Here is a 20,353-nt window from a genome sequence, read left to right as displayed (position 1 = left end):
TTAAATTTTTGGTTACCATGGGCCGTAGTTCACTTTTTACTAGATTGCAAATAAAAAAGAAAAAAGTGTGAAACTAGAAAGAAAATCTTAAACACTTTCCAACTATAAAGAAGAGAAATAAAAAAAAATATCGTGATGAAGTAGTTTTTTTCTAGTTTGCATCGGCTGCTTCACAGTCAGGGGCGGATACAGGATTTTTTTTTAGGGAGGCGCAAAATAGGTTCATCCAATAAACTTGCGTTAGGAGCAAGTTTAATTGACACAATCTTGCATTAATTAAGTAAATTACACTACTTTAGACTGCGTTAGGGGGGCGTGCACCCCCTCACCCCCTGGATCCACCAATGTTCACAGTTAGTACACAACCATGTTTAACACCAATAATGCCTACGTAAGCTAACATAGTATCTTGTCAAGTATAAGTTTATTTAACTAAATAGAATATTAACAAATAAATCCAACCAATATACTAACCAACCAAGACGGCTGGATGTGATACTAGGGTATAAAATGTTATATAACAGAGAAAACAAATATATACACATATATAATGTGTTGTACAAGATAAACACTGGTGTCAGAGAATGTTTTTTTTTAATTGCAGATCATTGCAAATTTACTATCTAATTGGCAACGCATTTTTTCAAGACGATTTAATGATACTATTGGCACAGATTATTCGAATTAACTAGATTATCAGCCTCGTTTCATCTCGTTGACATTCTGAAATATTCTGTCGTGTTCCAAACATTACCGAGAATAATCAAACATGCAATAGGTTGTCGCAAATTTTCACCCATTGAATATTTGATAGTTATGATGAACATCTATTTAAATTATCAATTATTAGTAATCTAGAAACATTTATCATGTTAAATTAGCAACAATGCGCATAGACACTGGGTGATAGAAGGGATCGACATAAGATAACCGAGAATACTATCTTCTCACACATTTAATTCATTTACGCCTTCCTGTCTATTTCTTTTTCCTTTTTTCTGAAATCATCAGTCCTATTGAATATGTAAAAATATTTTGTTAAAATAATAATGAAATCCTGTGATGGCGCTGTGAATTAATCTCTGCTTGACAATATAGGACTCAGGGTTCAATCCCAGCTGCTACAGAGCCTGGAATTGCAAGGATATTATGCATAAGCGTCTCCAGACCATCAAACACAAAAATATGGAGAAAGTAAGCAAAGTAATTACTCTTGGTTTGTAGATGTTTTTTTCTATCATGATACTGTGTTATTTTATCGATAAAAAAAGAAAAACCCAAATCTAAAATATTTTCTACTGAAAACTGTCGTCAAGAGCTTGAAACAGATTCAGAAAAATCAATCGATCCAAGACATATGGCAACCTATCTATTTTGCAGGAAAAAAAAAACATTTACAGTCTGACTTGTCTGAGATATATTATTCAGTTGTGCCCGTGACAGGCAAATATACTTCTAACGTTTATTTACTTTATTTTTTAAATTAAAATTTTGTTGCTCAAAGTTCTTGCAAAACAAAAAGATTACTGCAAATTGTCGTTTCTAGAATAAATTAGTATTGTACCCATGACAATGCTAACCATCTTTTAAAATTGCTTTAGCAGTAAAAAAAATTAAAGAGTTTTGATAACAACAAACAGGTGTGGGCCTCTGATCTGTATCATTTTGCAAAATTCTGTACAGAAAAACAAACAAACAAAAAACAAACAGATTATTCTAAGAAACGTATGCTTTAAGTTGCAAACTTAATTTGTAGAACACCCGTAGTAGAACACCACAACGTTCAAGCCATGATTAGTTTGTCTTTAACGATTAGTAACATATTTAAGACAAGAAATTTAACTTATTTGTTATGCAAAGTAATGCAACGAATACTAATTCAGTGGTTTAATTTTCAAATCTATTAAAGCCATATACAAGAAAAGAAAACTCTGAAACTGCAAAAGAGGACACGTTAATGACTTTGGTATACCGTAACAATTGTTTTGCAGACAAAATGCTATTTAGTCCACAGGCTTCCAAAAAGCTAACTCGGAATAAAATGGCCCATTTTTTTTGTTCCTTATTTTGAGGGAATTATTTGTATATGTCACAATCTGCAGCAGAACATGTAAGAAATAAATTTTTGGTGTTCCGTACGTTATGCATGTTCTTCTGTCTGCGCGACACAGCGTAACCATATAGTTACATAATATTTGTTGCAATATTTAATTTTTCATTGCCAGTCTAATCTAAACACTACCTCAGATCACATCTGGCTGATCAGTTCATTACTAAGAAAGTTCTTGGTCTAAATGATTTTGAGCCATCTTTCGTACTGTGAGTCAATATTGACTTCAAGGAAAACTGGACCTCGTGGCTGAAAAAGAGAAATAATTGTGATAAATTGCAGCTGGACTGTATAATAGTAAAGCATTGTACTGGCATGTTAATAAATTGAGAGGGAGTAGTCTATCTAGAATATTCCCAGTTAAGGATAAGAACGCGGCCAAAATTAGTGATAAGGAAAGAGTTAAAGAGAGATGGGCAGAACATTTTGAGAGTGTGCTAAACCGGGATAGAGTTACAGGAAAAGATATAAAGGAAAATGAAAAAGTTTATGACACCTTGATGTAAAGGAAGATCTATTTGTTGAGGAAGAATTAGTGACCGTCCTAAAAGGATACAAAATAATAAGGCCCCAGGTGCTGATAGTGTGGTAAATGATTTTCTTAAATATGGTGGAAATAAGTTACTGAAGATTATGAATAGGATTTTTGCAAAGTGGAAGTACTTAATAATTTTAGAACAACTCTAATTAAACCCCTGTATAAGAAAGGTAATAAGAGGGAGTGTAGTAATTATAGAGGCATTAGCCTGATTTCGGTTGGTAGCAAATTACTTACTATGATGATACTTTTTAGACTAAGAGATGCTGTGGGCGAAGTTTTAAGAGAAAAACAGTTCGGTTTTAGGAAGGGCAGAGGATGTGTCGACCAGATTTTCACCCTCAGGTTAATAATTGAGAAGTGCCTCAGTCATCAAACACCTTTAGTCCTCAGATTTATAGATTATGAGCAAGCATTCTAGTAGAGTAGTACCTTATATTTAGCTTGCGCCCCTAGGAATTCCCATACTATTTGCTTGATGCTCTACACCTTTTCAAAGAGAGTCAGAGCTCCCTCACACAGTTTGACGTAGATATTTTTTTTTTAAGAGTGACAATTTCCAGACAACATTGGCAAGCGTCTTATTGGGATTAAGAAAATAATGGATGGAAATTTGAAATTCAATACACCTTGACAAAAGAATTTTTTTTTGGCAATTGGCATTTTTTTTCTGATAAAGAAAATGTGTTTAGCATTTGTGAATAATTCGATGTGTACTCTATAATACACAAGTGATGTGTGGACAGTGTTGTCAATTTAAAACAGTTTAACGTTATACTATACGAAGAAGTTGATACTAAGAGGGGTTTAGATGATAAAAAAATAATTGTAATAACGGATAGCTTTACTTTTTCGATGTGTTCCATATAATACATAAGTGGTGGGGTGATGGCAGAAGGATCTCTTAGAGTACTTATAGTGCTGTACGATGGGCCGAGCTGCTAGCTAAAACCCAGTCTGAATGAGTTGAAATAAAAAATTTTAACAAGAAATGGCTAAAAAGTATTTTGGAGGAGATGGGTTGATTGTGTACTGTATAATACACAAGTGATGTTTGGACAGTGTTGTCAATTTAAAATAGTTTAATGTTATACTATACGAGGAAGTTGATAATAAGAGGGGTGTAGATGACAACAAAGGAATTGTAACAACAGATTGCTTTACTTCTTCAATGTGTTCCATATAAAATAAAAGTGGTTAAGTTATGGGAGCGGTGTGTATGAGAGTACTTATAATGCGATAGTTGAATGGGAATTTTCTAGCAAAAAACCCATTTGGATGAATTGAAATAAAATTTTTAACGAGAAATGTCTAAAAATTGTTTTTGGGGGGATGGGGCGATGATAGATTGGATGTCGCACACTAGTGATAGTGCTGTACTGTAGTACGAATTGCTTGTGAAAAACACAAATGAATGTCTTGAAATAAAATTTTTAACACGAAATGTCTAAAAAGTATTTTTTGGGGGATGGGGCGATGACAGAGTGGATGTCTTAGACTAGTTATAGTGCTGTACTCTGCCATGAATTGCTTTCGAAAACCCGGATGAATTGGTTGAAAATAAAATTTTAGCAAGAAATTTCTGAAAATTATTTTTGTTGGTATGGTGCGATGATAGAGTGGATTTCTTAGACTAGTTATAGTGCTGTACTATGGAATGAACTTCTTTATAAAAACTGGATTAGAGAGTTGAAAATAAAGTATTAATAAGAAATTTCTGAAAAGTATTTTTTGAGGGATGGAGCGATGACAGATTGGATGTCTCAGACTAGTGATAGTGCTGTACTGTGGTACGAATTGCTTGTGAAAAACCCAAATGAATGACTTAAAATAAAATTTTTAACAAGAAATGTCTGAAAAGTATTTTTGGGGGGATGGGGCGATGACAGAGTGGATGTCTTAGACTAGTTATAGTGCTGTACTCTGGCATGAATTGTTTTCGAAAACCCGGATGGATTAGTGGAAAATAAAGTTTTAACAAGAAATGCCTGAAAAGTATTTTTTGGGGGATGGGGCAGTGACAGAGTGGGTGTCTTAGACTAGTTATAGTGCTGTACTCTGGCATAAATTGCTTTCGAAACCCCGGATGAATTAGTTGAAAATAAACTTTTAACAAGAAATGTCTGAAAAGTATTTTTTTGGGGGGAGGGGGCGATGATAGAGTGGATGTCCTAGACTAGTTATAGTGCTGTACTGTGGTACGAATTGCTTGTGGAAAACCCAAATGAATGAATTGAAATAAAATTTTTAACATGAAATGTCTGAAAAGTTTTTTTGCGGGGATGGGGTGATGAGAGAGTGGATGTCTTAGACTAGTTATAGTGCTGTACTCTGGCATGAATTGCTTTCGATAACCCGGATGAATTAGTTGAAAATAAAGTTTTAACAAGAAATGTCTGAAAAGTATTTTTTGGGGGATGGGACGATGACAGAGTTGATGTCTTAGACTAGTTATTGTGTTCTACTATGGCTTTAATTGCGTTAGAAAACCCTGATTAAATAGTTGAACATAAAGTTTTACCAATACATCTCTGACAATTTTTTTTTGGGGGGATGGGGCGATGAGAGAGTGGTTGTCTTAGATTAGTTATAGTGCTGTACTCTGGCATGAATTGCTTTTAGAAACTCGGATTAGTGAGTTGAAATTAAAGTTTTACTAAGAAATTTCTGAAAAGTATTTTTTTCTCTACTTGATGGTCATTCAAAAAGCGAAGATTTGTGTTAAATAAATAATTCTTTCACCTTTTAAAAAAACTTTATGGGGTTTGAGAGACTCTGTTGTTTTATTCTGTGTGATTTTATCTTTACTTGATGGTCATTCAAAAAGCAAGGATTTTTGTTAAATAAATAATTCATATAGAAGGATGACTCAGAAGGATATATTAGCGAAGTCATAGTGGAGGGCGAGTTGCTAGCGAAAAATCTAAGCTAATAAGGGTTTTTGACCGTAAACTCTAGTTTTTTGCCAGTTTGTAGTTTACGCACTAATATCAATATCAGTAACGATTCTATTTGAACTTTCTCCAAGTGGATCAAATTGGTCTCTAAACAGTTCATGATAAAAAAATAGTTTGGGACAAGAAAAAACAAAAACCTAAGATAATGTCGTGAAATCATGTTCAACACTCAGAGCAGGGGGGTGTTGGGATTGAGTCATAGAAAAACAACGAATTTACTTTTTTTTTAAAATTTGACTCAAAGACGTTTCGTTCTTTTCACTGGCTTGAAATTGCATACAAAAGGGCCAATGAGGTGTTACAATCCTTTTGTTTGCTCAAAATTCAACAAAGCAACGACGGTTAGGCTAGTTTATTTTGCATGATATTGCTAAAGCCAATTAAGATGAAGAAATGTCTTCAAAGTCAAGGCTATAAGAAAAAAAGTTCTGGATATTTTTGTCAGTTTTTAGTTTACGCACTAATATTGACATCAGTAGCGATTCTATTTGAACTTTCTCCAAGTTGATCAAATTTGTCTCTATACGGTTCATGATAAAAAAATCGTTTGGGACAAGAAAAAAAACCCCTAAAATAATGTCGTGAAATCATTTTCAGCACTCAGAGCAGGGGGGTGTTGGGATTAAATCATAGAGAAACAACGAATTTACTTTTTTTTAAAATGTGACTCAAAGACGTTTCATTCTTTTTACTGGCTTGAAATTGCATACAAACGAGCCAATCAGATGTTACAGTCCTTATGTTTGCTCAAAATTCAACAAAGCAACGACGGTTAGGCTACTTTATTTTGCATGTTATTTCTAAAGCCAATTAAGATGAAGAAATGTCTTCAAAGTCAAGGCTATAAGAAAAAAAGTTCTGGATATTTTTGCCAGTTTGTAGTTTACGCACTAATATCGATATCAGTAACAATTCTATTTGAACTTTCTCCAAGTTGATCAAATTTGTCTCTAAACGGTTCATGATAAAAAAAATAGTTTGGGACAAGAAAAAAAAAACTAAAATAATGTCGTGAAATCATTTTCAACACGCAGAGCAGGGGGGTGTTGGGATTGAATCATAGAGAAACAACGAATTTACTTTTTTAAAAAAAATGTGACTCAAAGACGTTTCGTTCTTTTCACTGGCTTGAAATTGCATACAAACGTGCCAATCATGTGTTACAATCCTATTGTTTGCTCAAAACTCGACAAAGCAACGACGGTTAGGCTAGTTCATTTTGCATGATATTTCTAAAGCCAATTAAGATGAAGAAATGTCTTCAAAGTCAATGCTATAAGAAAAAAAAAGTTCTAGATATTTTTGTCAATTTGTAGTTTACGCACTAATATCAATATCAGTAACGAATCTATTTGAACACTCTCCAAGTTGATCAAATTGTTCTCTAAACGGTTCATGATAAAAACAATAGTTTGGGACAAGAAAAAAAAAACCTAAGATAATGTCGTGAAATCATTTTCAATTCTCAGAGCAGGGGAGCGCTGGGATTGAATCATAGAGAAACAACGAATTTTTTTTTTTTTAATGTGACTCAAAGATGTTTCGTTCTTTTCAATGGCTTGAAATTGCATACAAACGTGCCAATCAGGTGTTACAATCCTTTTATTTGCTCAAAATTCGACAAGGCATCGACGGTTAGGCTAGTTTATTTTGCATGATATTTCTAAAGCCAATAAAGATGAAGAAATGTCTTCAAAGTTAATTCTATAAGAAAAAAAAAGTTCTAGATATTTTTGTCAGTTTGTAGTTTACGCAGAAATATCAATATCAGTACCGATTCTATTTGAACTTTCTCAAAATTGATCAAATTGGTCTCTAAACGCTACATGATAAAAAAAATAGTTTGGGACAAGAAAAAAAAAACCTAAAATAATGTTGTGATATCATTTTCAACACTCGGAGCCGGAGGGCGCTGGGATTGAATCATAGAGAAAGAACGATTTTTTTTTTTAAATGTGACCCAAAGACGTTTCGTTCTTTTCACTGGCTTGAAAGTGCAGACAACCATGCCAATCAGGTGTTACAATCCTTTTGTTTGTTGAAAATTCGACAAAGCAATGATAGTTAGGCTAAAGTTCTGGATATTTTTGTCAGTTTGTAGTTTACGCACTAATATCAATATCAGAAACGATTCTATTTTTTTTTTGGTGTAGTTGTTTTTATTTTTGTTTGTTCGACTTGATAGAAATTCTGAAACCAGTTGGTAGTTGAATTCACCTCATGGAGACACAATACAGAAATTTAATTCAGGAAATTATATAAAAAAAAATTGAACAAATTCTTTATTAACATTCATTATCGATTACAGCAACAGACAATACAGCAATTTCACAAAATCTAAGTATAAGAGTGATTAAATTCTATATCAACATCCATTTCTCGGATACATCGGAAAAAGTTGACAAAATCTAAGTATCAGAAAGAATAAATTCATTTTCAAAGTTTTTTTTCGGATAGATCAGATAACATTCATAAAATCCAAGCTCTATTCATTTTGGCTACATGTGTTGTTACGTTGAATTTAGATTAGACCGGTTTTTATTTCTATGGTAGAGACTAGCATATATTTTTAGAGTAAAAAAAAAAATTCTGGTTAGTCTGAAGTTGATTGTGAGAGTGTTGTATGTCTTTCTTATACTTAGATTTTGTCAACTTTTTCCGATGCATCCGAGAAATGGATGTTGATATAGAATTTAATCACTCTTATACTTAGATTTTGTGAAATTGCTGTATTGTCTGTCTAGGAAATGACTTCAATCGATAATGAATGTTAATAAAGAATTTGTTCAATTTTTTTTTCTATAATTTCCTGAGTTAAATTTCTGTATTGTGTCTCCATGAGGTGAATTCAACTACCAACTGGTTTCAGAATTTCTATCAAGTCGAACAAACAAAAATAAAAACAACTACACCAAAAAAAACAAATAGAATCGTTTCTGATATTTATATTACTTCGCAAACTACAATGTGACAAAAATATCCAGAACTTTAGCCTAACCATCATTGCTATGTCGAATTTTGAACAAAAAAAAGGATTGTAACACCTGATTGGCATTTTTGTATGCAATTTCAACCCAGTGAAAAGAACGAAACGTCTTTGAGTTACATTTTAAAAAAAAAGTAAATTCGTTGTTTCTCTATGGTTCAATCCCAGCGCTCGCCGGTTCTGAGTGTTGACAATGATTTCACGAAATCATTTTAGGTTATTTTTTTTCTTGCCCCAAACTTTTTTTTTATCATGAACTGTTTATAGACCAATTTAATCAAGTTGAAAAAAGTTCAAATAGAATCGCTACTGATATTGATATTAGTGCGTAAACTACAAACTGACAAAAATATGTAGAACTTTTTTTTTCTTATAGCATTGACTTTGAAGAAATTTCTTCATCTTAATTGGCTTTAAAAATATCATGCAAAATAAACTAGCCTTCCCGTCGTTGCTTTGTCGAATTTTGAGCAAACAAAAGGATTGTAACACCTGATTGGCACGTTTGTATGCAATTTAAAGCCAGTGAAAATAACGAAACGTCTTTGAGTCACATTAAAAAAAAAAATTCGTTGTTTCTCTATGATTCAATCCCAGCGCTCCCCTGCTCTGAGTGTTGAAAATGATTTCACGACATTATTTTAGGGTTTTTTTTCTTGTCCCAAACTATATTTTTTATCATGAACCATTTAGAGAACAATTTGATCAACTTGGAGAAAGTTCAAATAGAATTGTTACTGATATTGATATTAGTGCGTAAACTACAAACTGACAAAAATATTTAGAACTTTTTTTTCTTATAGCATTGACTTTGAAGACATTTCTTCATCTTAATTGGCTTTAGAAATATCATGCAAAATAAACTAGCCTAACCGTCGATGCTTTGTCGAATTTTGAGCAAATAAAAGGATTGTAACACCGGATTGGCACGTTTGTATGTAATTTCAAGCCAGTGAAAAGAACAAAACATCTTTGAGTCACATTTTTTTCTAAACAGTAAATTCGTTGTTTTTCTATGATTCAATCCCAACACCCCCCTGCTCTGCGTGTTGAAAATGACTTCACGACATTATTTTAGGTTTTTTTTTCTGGTCCCAAACTTTGTTTTTATCATGAACCGCTTAGAGACAAATTTGATCAACTTAGAAAAAGTTCAAATATAATAGTTACTAATATTGATATTAGTGCGTAAACTACAAGCTGATAAAAATATCCAGAACTTTTTTTCTTATAGCCTTGACTTTGAAGACATTTCTTCATCTTAATTGGCTTTAGAAATAACATGCAAAATAAAGTAGCCTAACCGTCGTTGCTTTGTCGAATTTTGAGCAAACATAAGGACTGTAACATCTGATTGGCTCGTTTGTATGCAATTTCAAGCCAGTGAAAACAATGAAACGCCTTTGAGTCACATTTAAAAAAAAAAGTAAATTCGTTGTTTCTCTATGATTCAATCCCAACACCCCCCTGCTCTGCGTGTTGAAAATGACTTCACGACATTATTTTAGGTTTTTTTTCTTTTCCCAAACTATTTTTTTATCATGAACCGTTTAGAGACAAATTTGATCAACTTGGAGAAAGTTCAAATAGAATCGTTACTGATATCGATATTAGTGCGTAAATTACAAACTGACAAAAATATCCATAACTTTTTTTCTTATAGCCTTGACTTTGAAGACATTTCTTCATCTTAATTGGCTTTAGAAATATCATGGAAAATAAACTAGCCTAATCATCGTTGCTTTGTCCAATTTTGAGCAAAAAAAATGATTGTAACATCTGGTTTGCTCGTTTGAATGCAATTTCATTCCAGTGAAAAGAACAAAACGTCTTTGAGTCACATTTAAAAAAAAGTAAATTCGATGTTTCTCTATGTTTCAATCCCAGCACCCCCCTGCTCTGAGTGTTGAAGATTATTTCACGACATTATTTTAGGTTTTTTTTTCTTGTCCCAAACTATTTTTTTATCATGAACTGCTTAGAGACCAATTTGATCAACTTGGAGAAAGTTCAAATAGAATCGTTACTGTTATTGATATTAGTGCGTAAACTACAAACTGGCAAAAAACTAGAGTTTTCGGTCAAAAACCCTTATTAGCTTATATTTTTCGCTAGCAACTCGTCCTCCACTATAACTTCGCTAATACATCCTTCTGCCAATCAACCCACAGCCCAAGGAGACACCCACAGTCCAAAGAGACACAAACAGCCGAAAGAGACATACACAGTCCAAAAAGACTCAAACAGCCCAAAGAGACACGCATAGCCCAAAGAGACATACACAGTCCAAAAAGACTCAAACACCCCAAAAATGACACACAGTTCAAAGAGACACACACAACCTTAAAGATAAACACACATCACAAAGAGACACCCACAGCCCAAAGAGACTCATACAGCCCAAAGAGACTCACAAGGCCCAAAGAGACGCACACATCCAAAAGAGACACACAAAGCCCAAAACGACACAAACATCCAAAAAAGACACACACAGACCAAAAAGATTCAAACGACCCAAAGAGACACACATACTAAAGAGATACACACAGGCCGAAGAGACACACACAGCCCAAAGAGACAAACACAGCCCGAAAAGACACGCAAAGACCAATGAGACACACACGGCCCTAAGAGACACAAACAGCCAAATGAAACACACACAGACCAAAATGACTCAAACAGTCCAAAGAGACACACATAGCCCAAAGAAACACAAACATCCCAAAGAGACACAAACAGCCCAAAGAGACAAACACACACCAAAAAGACTCAAACAGCCCAAACAGACACACACTGACCAAAAAGAATCAAACAGCCCAAAGAGACACACAAAGCCCAAAGAAACGCAAAAAGCCCACCCGTTTAAGTTTTGATGTTGCTCCTTACTTTCAGTTGAAAAAACTTTTTTATAATTTAATTTCTGATTGCGGGCCACGGTTGAAGTTGTTTTCATGTAAAAATACCGAGTCTCTCAAACCACGTAAAGCTATTTTAAAAGGTATAAGAATTATTTATTTAACAAAAATCCTCGCTTTTTGAATGACCACCAAGAAAAGAAAAAATCACACAAAATAAAACAACAGAGTCTCTCAAACCCCGTAAAGCTATTTTAAAAGGTACAAGAATTATTTATTTAACAGAAATCCTCGCTTTTTGAATGAACACCAAGTAAAAAAAAAATCACACATAATAAAGCAACAGAGTCTCTCAAACCCCGTAAAGCTATTTTAAAAGGTACAAGAATTATTTATTTAACAAAAATCCTCGCTTTTTGAATGACCATCAAGTAAAGAAAAAATCACACAAAATAAAACAACAGAGTCTCTCAAACCCCGTAAAGCTATTTTAAAAGGTATAAGAATTATTTATTTAACAAAAATCCTCTTTTTTTTAATGACCATCAAGTAAAGAAAAAATCACACAGAATAAAACAACAGAGTCTCTCAAACCCCGTAAAGATATTTTAAAAGGTATAAGAATTGTTTATTTAACAAAAATCCTCGCTTTTTGAATGACCATCAAGTAAAGAAAAAATCACACAGAATAAAACAACAGAGTCTCTCAAACCCCGTAAAGCTATTTTAAAAGGTATATGATTTATTTATTTAACAAAAATCCTTGCTTTTTGAATGACCATCAAGTAAAGATAAAATCACACAGAATAAAACAACAGAGTCTCTCAAACCCCGTAAAGCTATTTTAAAAGGTAGAAGAATTATTTATTTAACAAAAATCCTCGCTTTTTGAATGACCATCAAGTAAAGAAAAAAATAATTTTCAGATATTTCTTGTTAAAACTTTATTTTCAAATAATTCTCCCGGGTTTTTGAAAGCAATTCATGCCAGAGTACAGCACTATAACTAGTCTAAGACATCTACTCTATCATCGCCCCATCCCCCCCCCAAAAAAATACTTTTCAGACATTTCTTGTTAAAACTTTATGTTCAACTAATTCATCCTGGGTTTCGAAAGCAATTTATGCCAGAGTACAGCACTATAACTAGTCTAAGACATCCACTCTTTCATCGCCCCATCCCCCAAAAATTACTTTTCAGACATTTCTTGTTAAAACTTTATTTTCAACTAATTCATCCGGGTTGTCTAAAGCAATTCATGCCAGAGTACAGCAATATAACTAGTCTAAGACATCCACTCTGTCATCGCCCCATCCCCAAAAAAATACTTTTCAGACATTTCTTTTTAAAAATTTTATTTCAAGTCATTCATTTGGGGTTTTCACAAGCAGTTCGTACCACAGTACAGCACTATCACTAGTATAAGACATCCACTCTATCTTCGCCCCATCCCCCCAAAAAAATACTTTTCAGACATTTCTTATTAAAACTTTATTTTCAACTAATTCATCCGGGTTTTCTAAAGCAATTCATGCCAGAGTACAGCACTATAACTAGTCTAAGACATCCACTCTGTCATCGCCCCATCCGCCAAAAAATACTTTTCAGAAATTTCTTGTTAAAACTTTATGTTCAACTAATTCATCCTGGTTTTCGAAAGCAATTTATGCCATAGTACAGCACTATAACTAGTCTAAGACATCCACTCTGTCATCGCCCCATCCCCCAAAAAATAGTTTTCAGACGTTTCTTGTTAAAACTTTTATTTCAAGTCATTCATTTGGGTTTTTCACAAGCAATTCGTACCACATTACAGCACTATCACTAGTCTGAGACATCTAATCTGTCATCGCCCCATCCCCCCAAAAACACTTTTCAGATATTTCTCGTTAAAAATTTTATTTCAACTCATCCACATGGATTTTTCGCTAGAAACTCCCCCCTCCACTATCACACTATAAGTAGTCTAAGACACCCCGCTCCCATCACCCCACCACTTATGTATTATATGGAACACATCGAAGAACTAAAGCTGTCCGTTATTGAAATTCTTTTGTTGTCATCTAAACCCTTCTAAGTATCAACTTCTTTATAAAGTAAAACGTTAAACTATTTTAAATTGACAACACTGTCCAAAAATCACTTGTGTATTATACAGTACAAAATCAACCCATCTCCCCCAAAACACTTTTCAGCAATTTCTTGTTAAAATTTTTATTTCAACACATTCAGACGGGGTTTTCGCTAGCAGCTCGGCCCATCGTACAGCACTATAAGTTCTCTAAGAGATCCTTCTGCCATCACGCCATCACTTATATATTATACGGACCACATCGAAAAAGTAAAGCTATCCGTTATTACAATTATTTTTTTATCATATACACCCCTCTTAGTATCAACTTCTTCGTATAGTATAACGTTAAACTATTTTAAATTGACAACACTGTCCAAACATCACTTGTGTATTATACAGTACATATCGAACTATTCACAAATGCTAAAACCTTTTTCTTTATCAGAAAAAAAATGCCAATTGCCCAAAAAAATATTCTTTTGTCAAGGTGTATTGATTCACACATTTCGATCCATTGTTTTCTTAATCCCGATAAGACGCATGCCAATGTTGTCTGGAAATTGTCACTCTTAAAAACAAAAAAATTTCTACATCAAACTGTGTGAGGGAGCTCTAACTCTCTTTGAAAAGGTGTAGAGCATCTAGCAAATAGTATGGGAATTTCTAGGGGCGCAAGCTAAATATAAGGTACTACTCTACTCATTCTATTCAGCTAATAGAAGAGCCTTACCGAAGGTTTTGTCCTTGTATGATATACCAGACAAACACATTAAAGTGTGTGCGAGAATAACACTGCTGCGGTTAAGGTTGGAAATGAGGCTAGTAGCTGGTTTCTTATTAAATTAGAAGTCAAGCAGTTTTGTATTCTATCCCCATTTATATGGATCTGTTTGGTGGACTTTGTCTTGAGGAGCACTGGAAAAGCAATGAAAGAACACAGAATCAAACGGAGAAGCAAAACTTTCCTGGATTTAGATTATGCTGATGATTTAAGCTTCCTAGATGAAATTGTGAGCAAAAGAAATAAACTTTTAAAGGTTTTGCGAGTTCTGGGTCCTAGAATAGGCTTGGAAATTACTGTTAATAAGACTAAGTCGCTAAGGCTAGATTGGTGAAGATGAAAAGGTGATGTTGGGTAACGAAAAGCCCGGATGAAGTGGACAGCTTCACTAAACCTGGTGGTATTATTAGTAAAGACAATGGAAGCAGTGAAGATTTTAAAAGTAGAATAGCCAAGGTTCAGGGTGTTTTTTTGCAGTTGAAAAAAGTTTGGAAGAACAGGAAGATAAGTCTGCGAACTAAGATTAGAATATTGAATGCTACAGTGATGACAGTAGTCAAATATGGTTCTGAAGGTTCTAGGCCTTTACCCCCCGCCCCCTCGGCGATTACCCCCTAGAAAATACCCCCCCTCCCGTGGCAAAAACCCCCGCGGAAAATACCCCCTCCCCCCGGAAAATACCCCCTTCCCGCGGAAAATACCCCCAGCGGAAAATTTCCCTCTGGAAAATACCCCCCCCTCCGTGAAAATTAAGGCTTTCCAAACTTGAGCATTTTATTTTATGTGTTTTTTTCATAGGGGGAACGAATTTTGGTATTAAAATTCGAGAACACACCATTTTTTTCGTTAGTTTTTTTTTACTTTAGAAATAAATTTGAGCTATAGATTTGCATGTTAGGGGGGGGGGGGTAAAGTATAGCGGGTCTGCATGCAAATTGCGTTTGGTACAATTAATCTGCATATTAGATAGATAGATAGATAAGCGTATTTTAAAGCCAAACTTTACGGCCATGAGCATGATAAAATAACATAAATGAAAGGCACAAATAACATAAACTTTGATCAGTGATCATCATAAAACACTTAAATGAAACATTACATTAATATAATAATATATTTAATACTTAGAAAATCGGTCATTGAAAAAAAAACCTTAACACTTGGGAAAACGCTTAAATGAAATATTACATTTACTTTATGCTGGGATTTTTTTTTTTTTTTTTTTTTTTATTTAACAAAATTTCCAGATACCTCGCTATTCTTCTGTAATTTTTTAGTGGCCGTACCTAGAAGGAATTGTTTTCTGACTTCAAAATGTCCAAACACTTTACCCCCCCCCCCCTATGTGCAAATATAAAGCCCAAACTATATATTTCCCATCTATTGTGTCACTTGTCTTTGTCTTGTCTCATGCTAAGAGGAAAGAAACTAACGAAGAAACCGGTTTGTTCTTGAGTTTTACACAGCGTAAACTTGAATTAGTGGTGCATAATACACAAGTGCCAAAATTCCTTCCCGCTACGGAAATAAAAAAAATAAAACTGAAGTAAAATTCGCAAATTTGGAAAGCCTTATTTTCCACGGAGGGGTATTTTCGGGGGGGCTATTTACAGGGGGGGGGGGTACTTTCTGGGTGGGCATTTTCGGGGGTATTTTCCGTGCGCAGGGGGGGGGTATTTTCCGGGGGTCAATCGCCGGGGGGTAAACGCCAGCCACCGGTTCTGAAGCATGGGCTGTCCGAAAAACGGAGGAAGATTTGCTAGATGTTTTGCAGAGAAATTGACTACGGATTTTTTTTGGTACCCCACTGACTGACCGTATTTCAAATAGTAGGCTGTAGGACAAGTGTGACTCAATCCCGCTTTCTAGGGCTATAACGAGAGAAAGGTTAGGATGGCTGGAGGACGTTCTGTGGGTGAAGGATCAAAGATTGTCCTTTTCGGCCAACTGTCTAGAACTAAACGGAAAGCAAGTCGTCCGCGGTTAGGGTGGGAGGATATCGTAAAGAAAGATATAAAGGAAATGAGAACTTACTTGGAGGGTGTAAAGAGGGAGCCTTTGACTAGATTGGGATGGAGGAGGAACGTGTGTAGCTGTGTTGGCCTCCGGTGGACTTAAAAATATTATGTTTTCAATTTGTTTAGTTGATTTTTTGCATAAGATAGGAACAAATGGTAAAGTTATGCTGTTGGATTTTTATATAATTCATCTTTTTTTGTTACTCTGGGTTCATTTAATTTTTCATTTCTATAGTATGAACTATGATCTTTCCAGCGAAGGCGTAGTTTCGTTGGGACAAGAGGGGCGGTTACCCCCCCCCCCCCCCAATAATTTGGAGAAAAAATTATATGGCCCAGGCCCATTAACTCTCCGGATGGAGACCCCATTCGACCTCCCAATAAAAATGCTGGAGCTACGCCCCTACTTTCCAGGGTACCCATTAGTAGTATCTCCTACATTTTTTTGACAAGGGTCCTGTCCCTTCGAATCCCGATCCCGACACCTTTTTTAAAACTTCTTCAAGACGTAGCTGTTATTAATTTTTTTCAAGACGCAGGTGTATGTTGCATAATATGGAATGCTTTCTAAGAGATGTAGGTGCTTGTTACATAATAAGGTATTGTTTTATACGAGATGCTGCTATCTGTGTAACTGTTATGTTGTGTATCTGTCTGTTATGTTAAAACCTATGAGGGCCAGGAGAAAAACCTACAGGAGCCCCACCAAATCAAGATTTCTATCATTGTTACGTAATAGGGTTTGCTAAAGTCCGTTAGTCAAGATGAAAACGTATGCGTTACATCATAGTTTTTTCTTCGATTGTTTAAAAAACCCGCGAGGGCAAGGAAAAACCTTCAGCCACCGCCAAATCCTGTTTTCTTTAGTTGTTACGGAATAGGATTTGTTAGAGGGCCAGGAAAAAAACCTCAGGACCCTGCCAAATCAATATCCAAACATAGTCATTACATCATAGGGAGTGTTTTCTTCTAGAAGTTTTTCAAGACGTTTCAAAACATTTCAAGACGTCTTTAAGACCTTTTCTTCAAGACATTTTTAAAATGTTTCAAGACATTTCAATAGGTTTTAAAAGAAATTTTTCTTCAAGACGTTTTTCAAGACGTTCCAAGACATTTCAAGACGTTCTTTAAGATATTTTCTTCAAAATGTTTTTTTTCAAATTTTCTTTGGTTGTTATGTAATGGGGAAATGTTTACTTTTATTAAGGATTACGTATTCTAGCGTGACATGTTAGAGGTCAGGGCCCACCGGGCAAGTGGGGAATCCCCGGTTGTAACTGTACATACTGCGGACGTGGAGTGTTACGTAATGACAGTGAACACGTGGAATGTTACGTAATACTTTAAGAGATTTCATTTTATTTCAATGTGTTTTTTCCCCGGAAACCTTATTATTCCAAAGATTTTTGTCTGCATTAGGGTTCGAAATAGATTTCTCCTCAATTTAATAGAGCGCTAGACACCTGAACCAAGAAACCCTTTCTAATATCATTTGGGGAATACTTTCTAAGTGATAACCTATTCCACGCACTGAGAATTCTCTGTCCCGCTTTTGTAGAATGATTAAATGGATCGCATATTTCCAAAACTGTCAACCTGAGGGCGTGCAAGCATCCAAATGCTATTGATCTTTTATCTATTAGATGCACATACCTATTAACTCCAATTGATTTAAATATTGATACTAGTAAAATCATGTTTTGAAAAATGATCAGTCCAACGAATAAAAACGAGAAAAATTTTTGTATTCGGTTATTTCTGAGAAGTTTTAACAAAAATGCCACGTTTCTTTGAACCAAAACAATGTATATTCACGTCAACGTGACAATATATGGCTGGCCCACCCTAGCTAGCAATTCCATGGGAGAAGAGGGTTGTTATTAGAGGTAAATTTAAGCCATATTAAGAGATATCTCTGAGAGGTTTTAATGAAAATATCTCGTTTCTATTGCTCTATTAGATGCACCTACCTGTTACATTCCATTAATTTAAATCTTGATACTAGCTAAATCACATTTTCAAAAATGAAACAAGCAAACGAAGAAAAAAGAGACACATTTTTGCATTCGGTTATTTTTGAGAGCTTTTAATGAAAATGCCACGTTTCTTTGAGCCAAGACTATGTATATTCACGCCACCGTGATAGCATGGGGCCAGCCCACCCTAGCAAGCAATTCCAGGGGGAGGGTTATATTAGAGGGGAATTTAAGTCATATTAAAAGGTATTTCTGGGAGGTGTTAATGAAAACGCCTCGTTTCTATTGCTGAATAAGATGCACCTGCCTGTTACATTCCATTAATTTAAATCTTGATGCTTGCAAAATCAAATTTTAAAAAACGAAAAACGCAAACGAAGAAAAAATAGATTTTTTCGCATTTGCTTATTTCTGAGAGGTTTTAGGGAAAATGCCACGTTTTTTAAGCCAAGACCAAGTATATTAATGCATTGCAATATGTGTCTAACCCCCCTAGAAAGCAATTCCAGAGGGCAAAGGTTGTTATTAGTGGTAAATTTCGGCTATATTAAGAGATATTTCTTAGAGGTCTTATTGAAAATGTCTCGTTTTTATTGTTCTATTAGATGCACCTGCATTTTACATTCCATTAATCTTAATCTTGATTCTAGTAAATCAAATTTTGAAAAATGAAACACACAAACGATGAAAAAAGAGACACATTTTTGCGTTCAGTTATTTCTGAGAGGTTTTAGTGAAAATTTCACGTTTGTTTTAGCCAAGACTATGCATATTCACGCCACCATGACAATATGAGGCTGGCCCGTGACATCCCCGTAATACATATTATCATTCCTAAGGCACTTTTCAGATATTTTCATGATAAAAATCATGTTTTACATCCATCAGTTTGTGTTTTCACAACCCCACCCCCATGTCACACTACCATGTCACACTATAGCTGGCCCGTGACATCCATATGATGTATATTATAATTCCTATGACATTTTCAGACATTTTCTTGATAAAAATAATGCTTTAAATCCATGGGTTCGTCTTTTCGAAAGCCACCCTAAATGTAATACACCCTGGCAATTCACGCTATCTTGCCACACTATGACTGGCCCTTTTGTACCCCTTATAATTTATAAGATATTTACCAGATATTTTCTTGTTCAAAATCAGGCTTCGATTCCCTTGCTTCATGTTTTTAGCTGCCAACCCTCCGTAATACACCATGTCGATTAATGCCACTGTGCCACACTATTACTGGCCTTCTTGCACACTAGGGCAACCCTCACCATTCCTATGACATTCTCAGACATTTTTTGATAAAATTATGCTTTAAATCCATTGGTTCAGATTTTCGCAAGCCATCCTAAACGTGATACACCATGTCAATTGACGCCACCGTGACAATCTATGACTGGCCCTCTGGCACCCCCCATTATTCCGAAGTCATTTTCTAGATATTGACTTGTTAAAAATCATGCTTTAATTCCATTGCTTCATGTTTTGGCAAGCCAGCCTTTCGTGATACACCATGTCACTTCACGTTACCGTGCCAAACTGTTACTGGCCCTATGGCACACTATGGCACCCCTGATCATTCCTAAGACATTTTCCTGATATTTTCTTGTTAAAAATCATACTTTAAATCCATTGATTCATGTTTTTGCAAGCCACCATCAACATGATACACCATGTCAATTCACGCCACTAAGCCAAACTATTACTGGCCCTCTGACATACTATTATCATTCCTAAGACATTTTTTGATATTTTTTTAAAATAAAGAGATATCCAACTCCGCTTCTCTCGCTTCTGGCCTCCCACCTACCGTGGCTCTAGTTCCAGTCCCGGCTCCACCAATTCCAATTCCAGTCCCGGCTTTATCAATTACAATTCCAGTTCCTCCGGTCCCGATTCCAATTCTGGTTCCGGTTCTAACACCTCTGCTCTCCGGATTCCACAGTTCCGATTCCAAAATTTTTTGAAATTAACTAAATCTTGAAAGTTATTATTAAAATCTTGAATGGTTCTAGCAATATCGTGTCTGTTACTATCAAAATATTATC

The 20,353-nt window shown here is 34.9% G+C and overlaps 1 protein-coding gene across 1 annotated transcript in view; it reads right to left on the bottom strand.

The window, feature by feature from the left end:
* Positions 1-415: 415 nt before the first annotated feature.
* Positions 416-20,353, bottom strand: part of LOC148953030 (carbonic anhydrase-related protein 11-like) — a 106,853-nt gene continuing 86,915 nt past the window's right edge. The window contains exon 9 of the mRNA XM_089087850.1: positions 416-2,359. Within this exon, the coding sequence (XP_088943976.1) occupies positions 2,337-2,359 (23 nt within the window). The 3' untranslated portion in view covers positions 416-2,336. The remainder of the gene's footprint in view (positions 2,360-20,353) is intronic.

Source organism: Artemia sp. Qi Xiang Cuo, chromosome 4 (assembly GCF_049724085.1).
Source record: "Artemia sp. Qi Xiang Cuo chromosome 4, ASM4972408v1, whole genome shotgun sequence".
Lineage (NCBI taxonomy): Eukaryota > Metazoa > Arthropoda > Branchiopoda > Anostraca > Artemiidae > Artemia > Artemia sp. Qi Xiang Cuo.
This window is presented reverse-complemented; position numbering and strand designations above follow the sequence as displayed.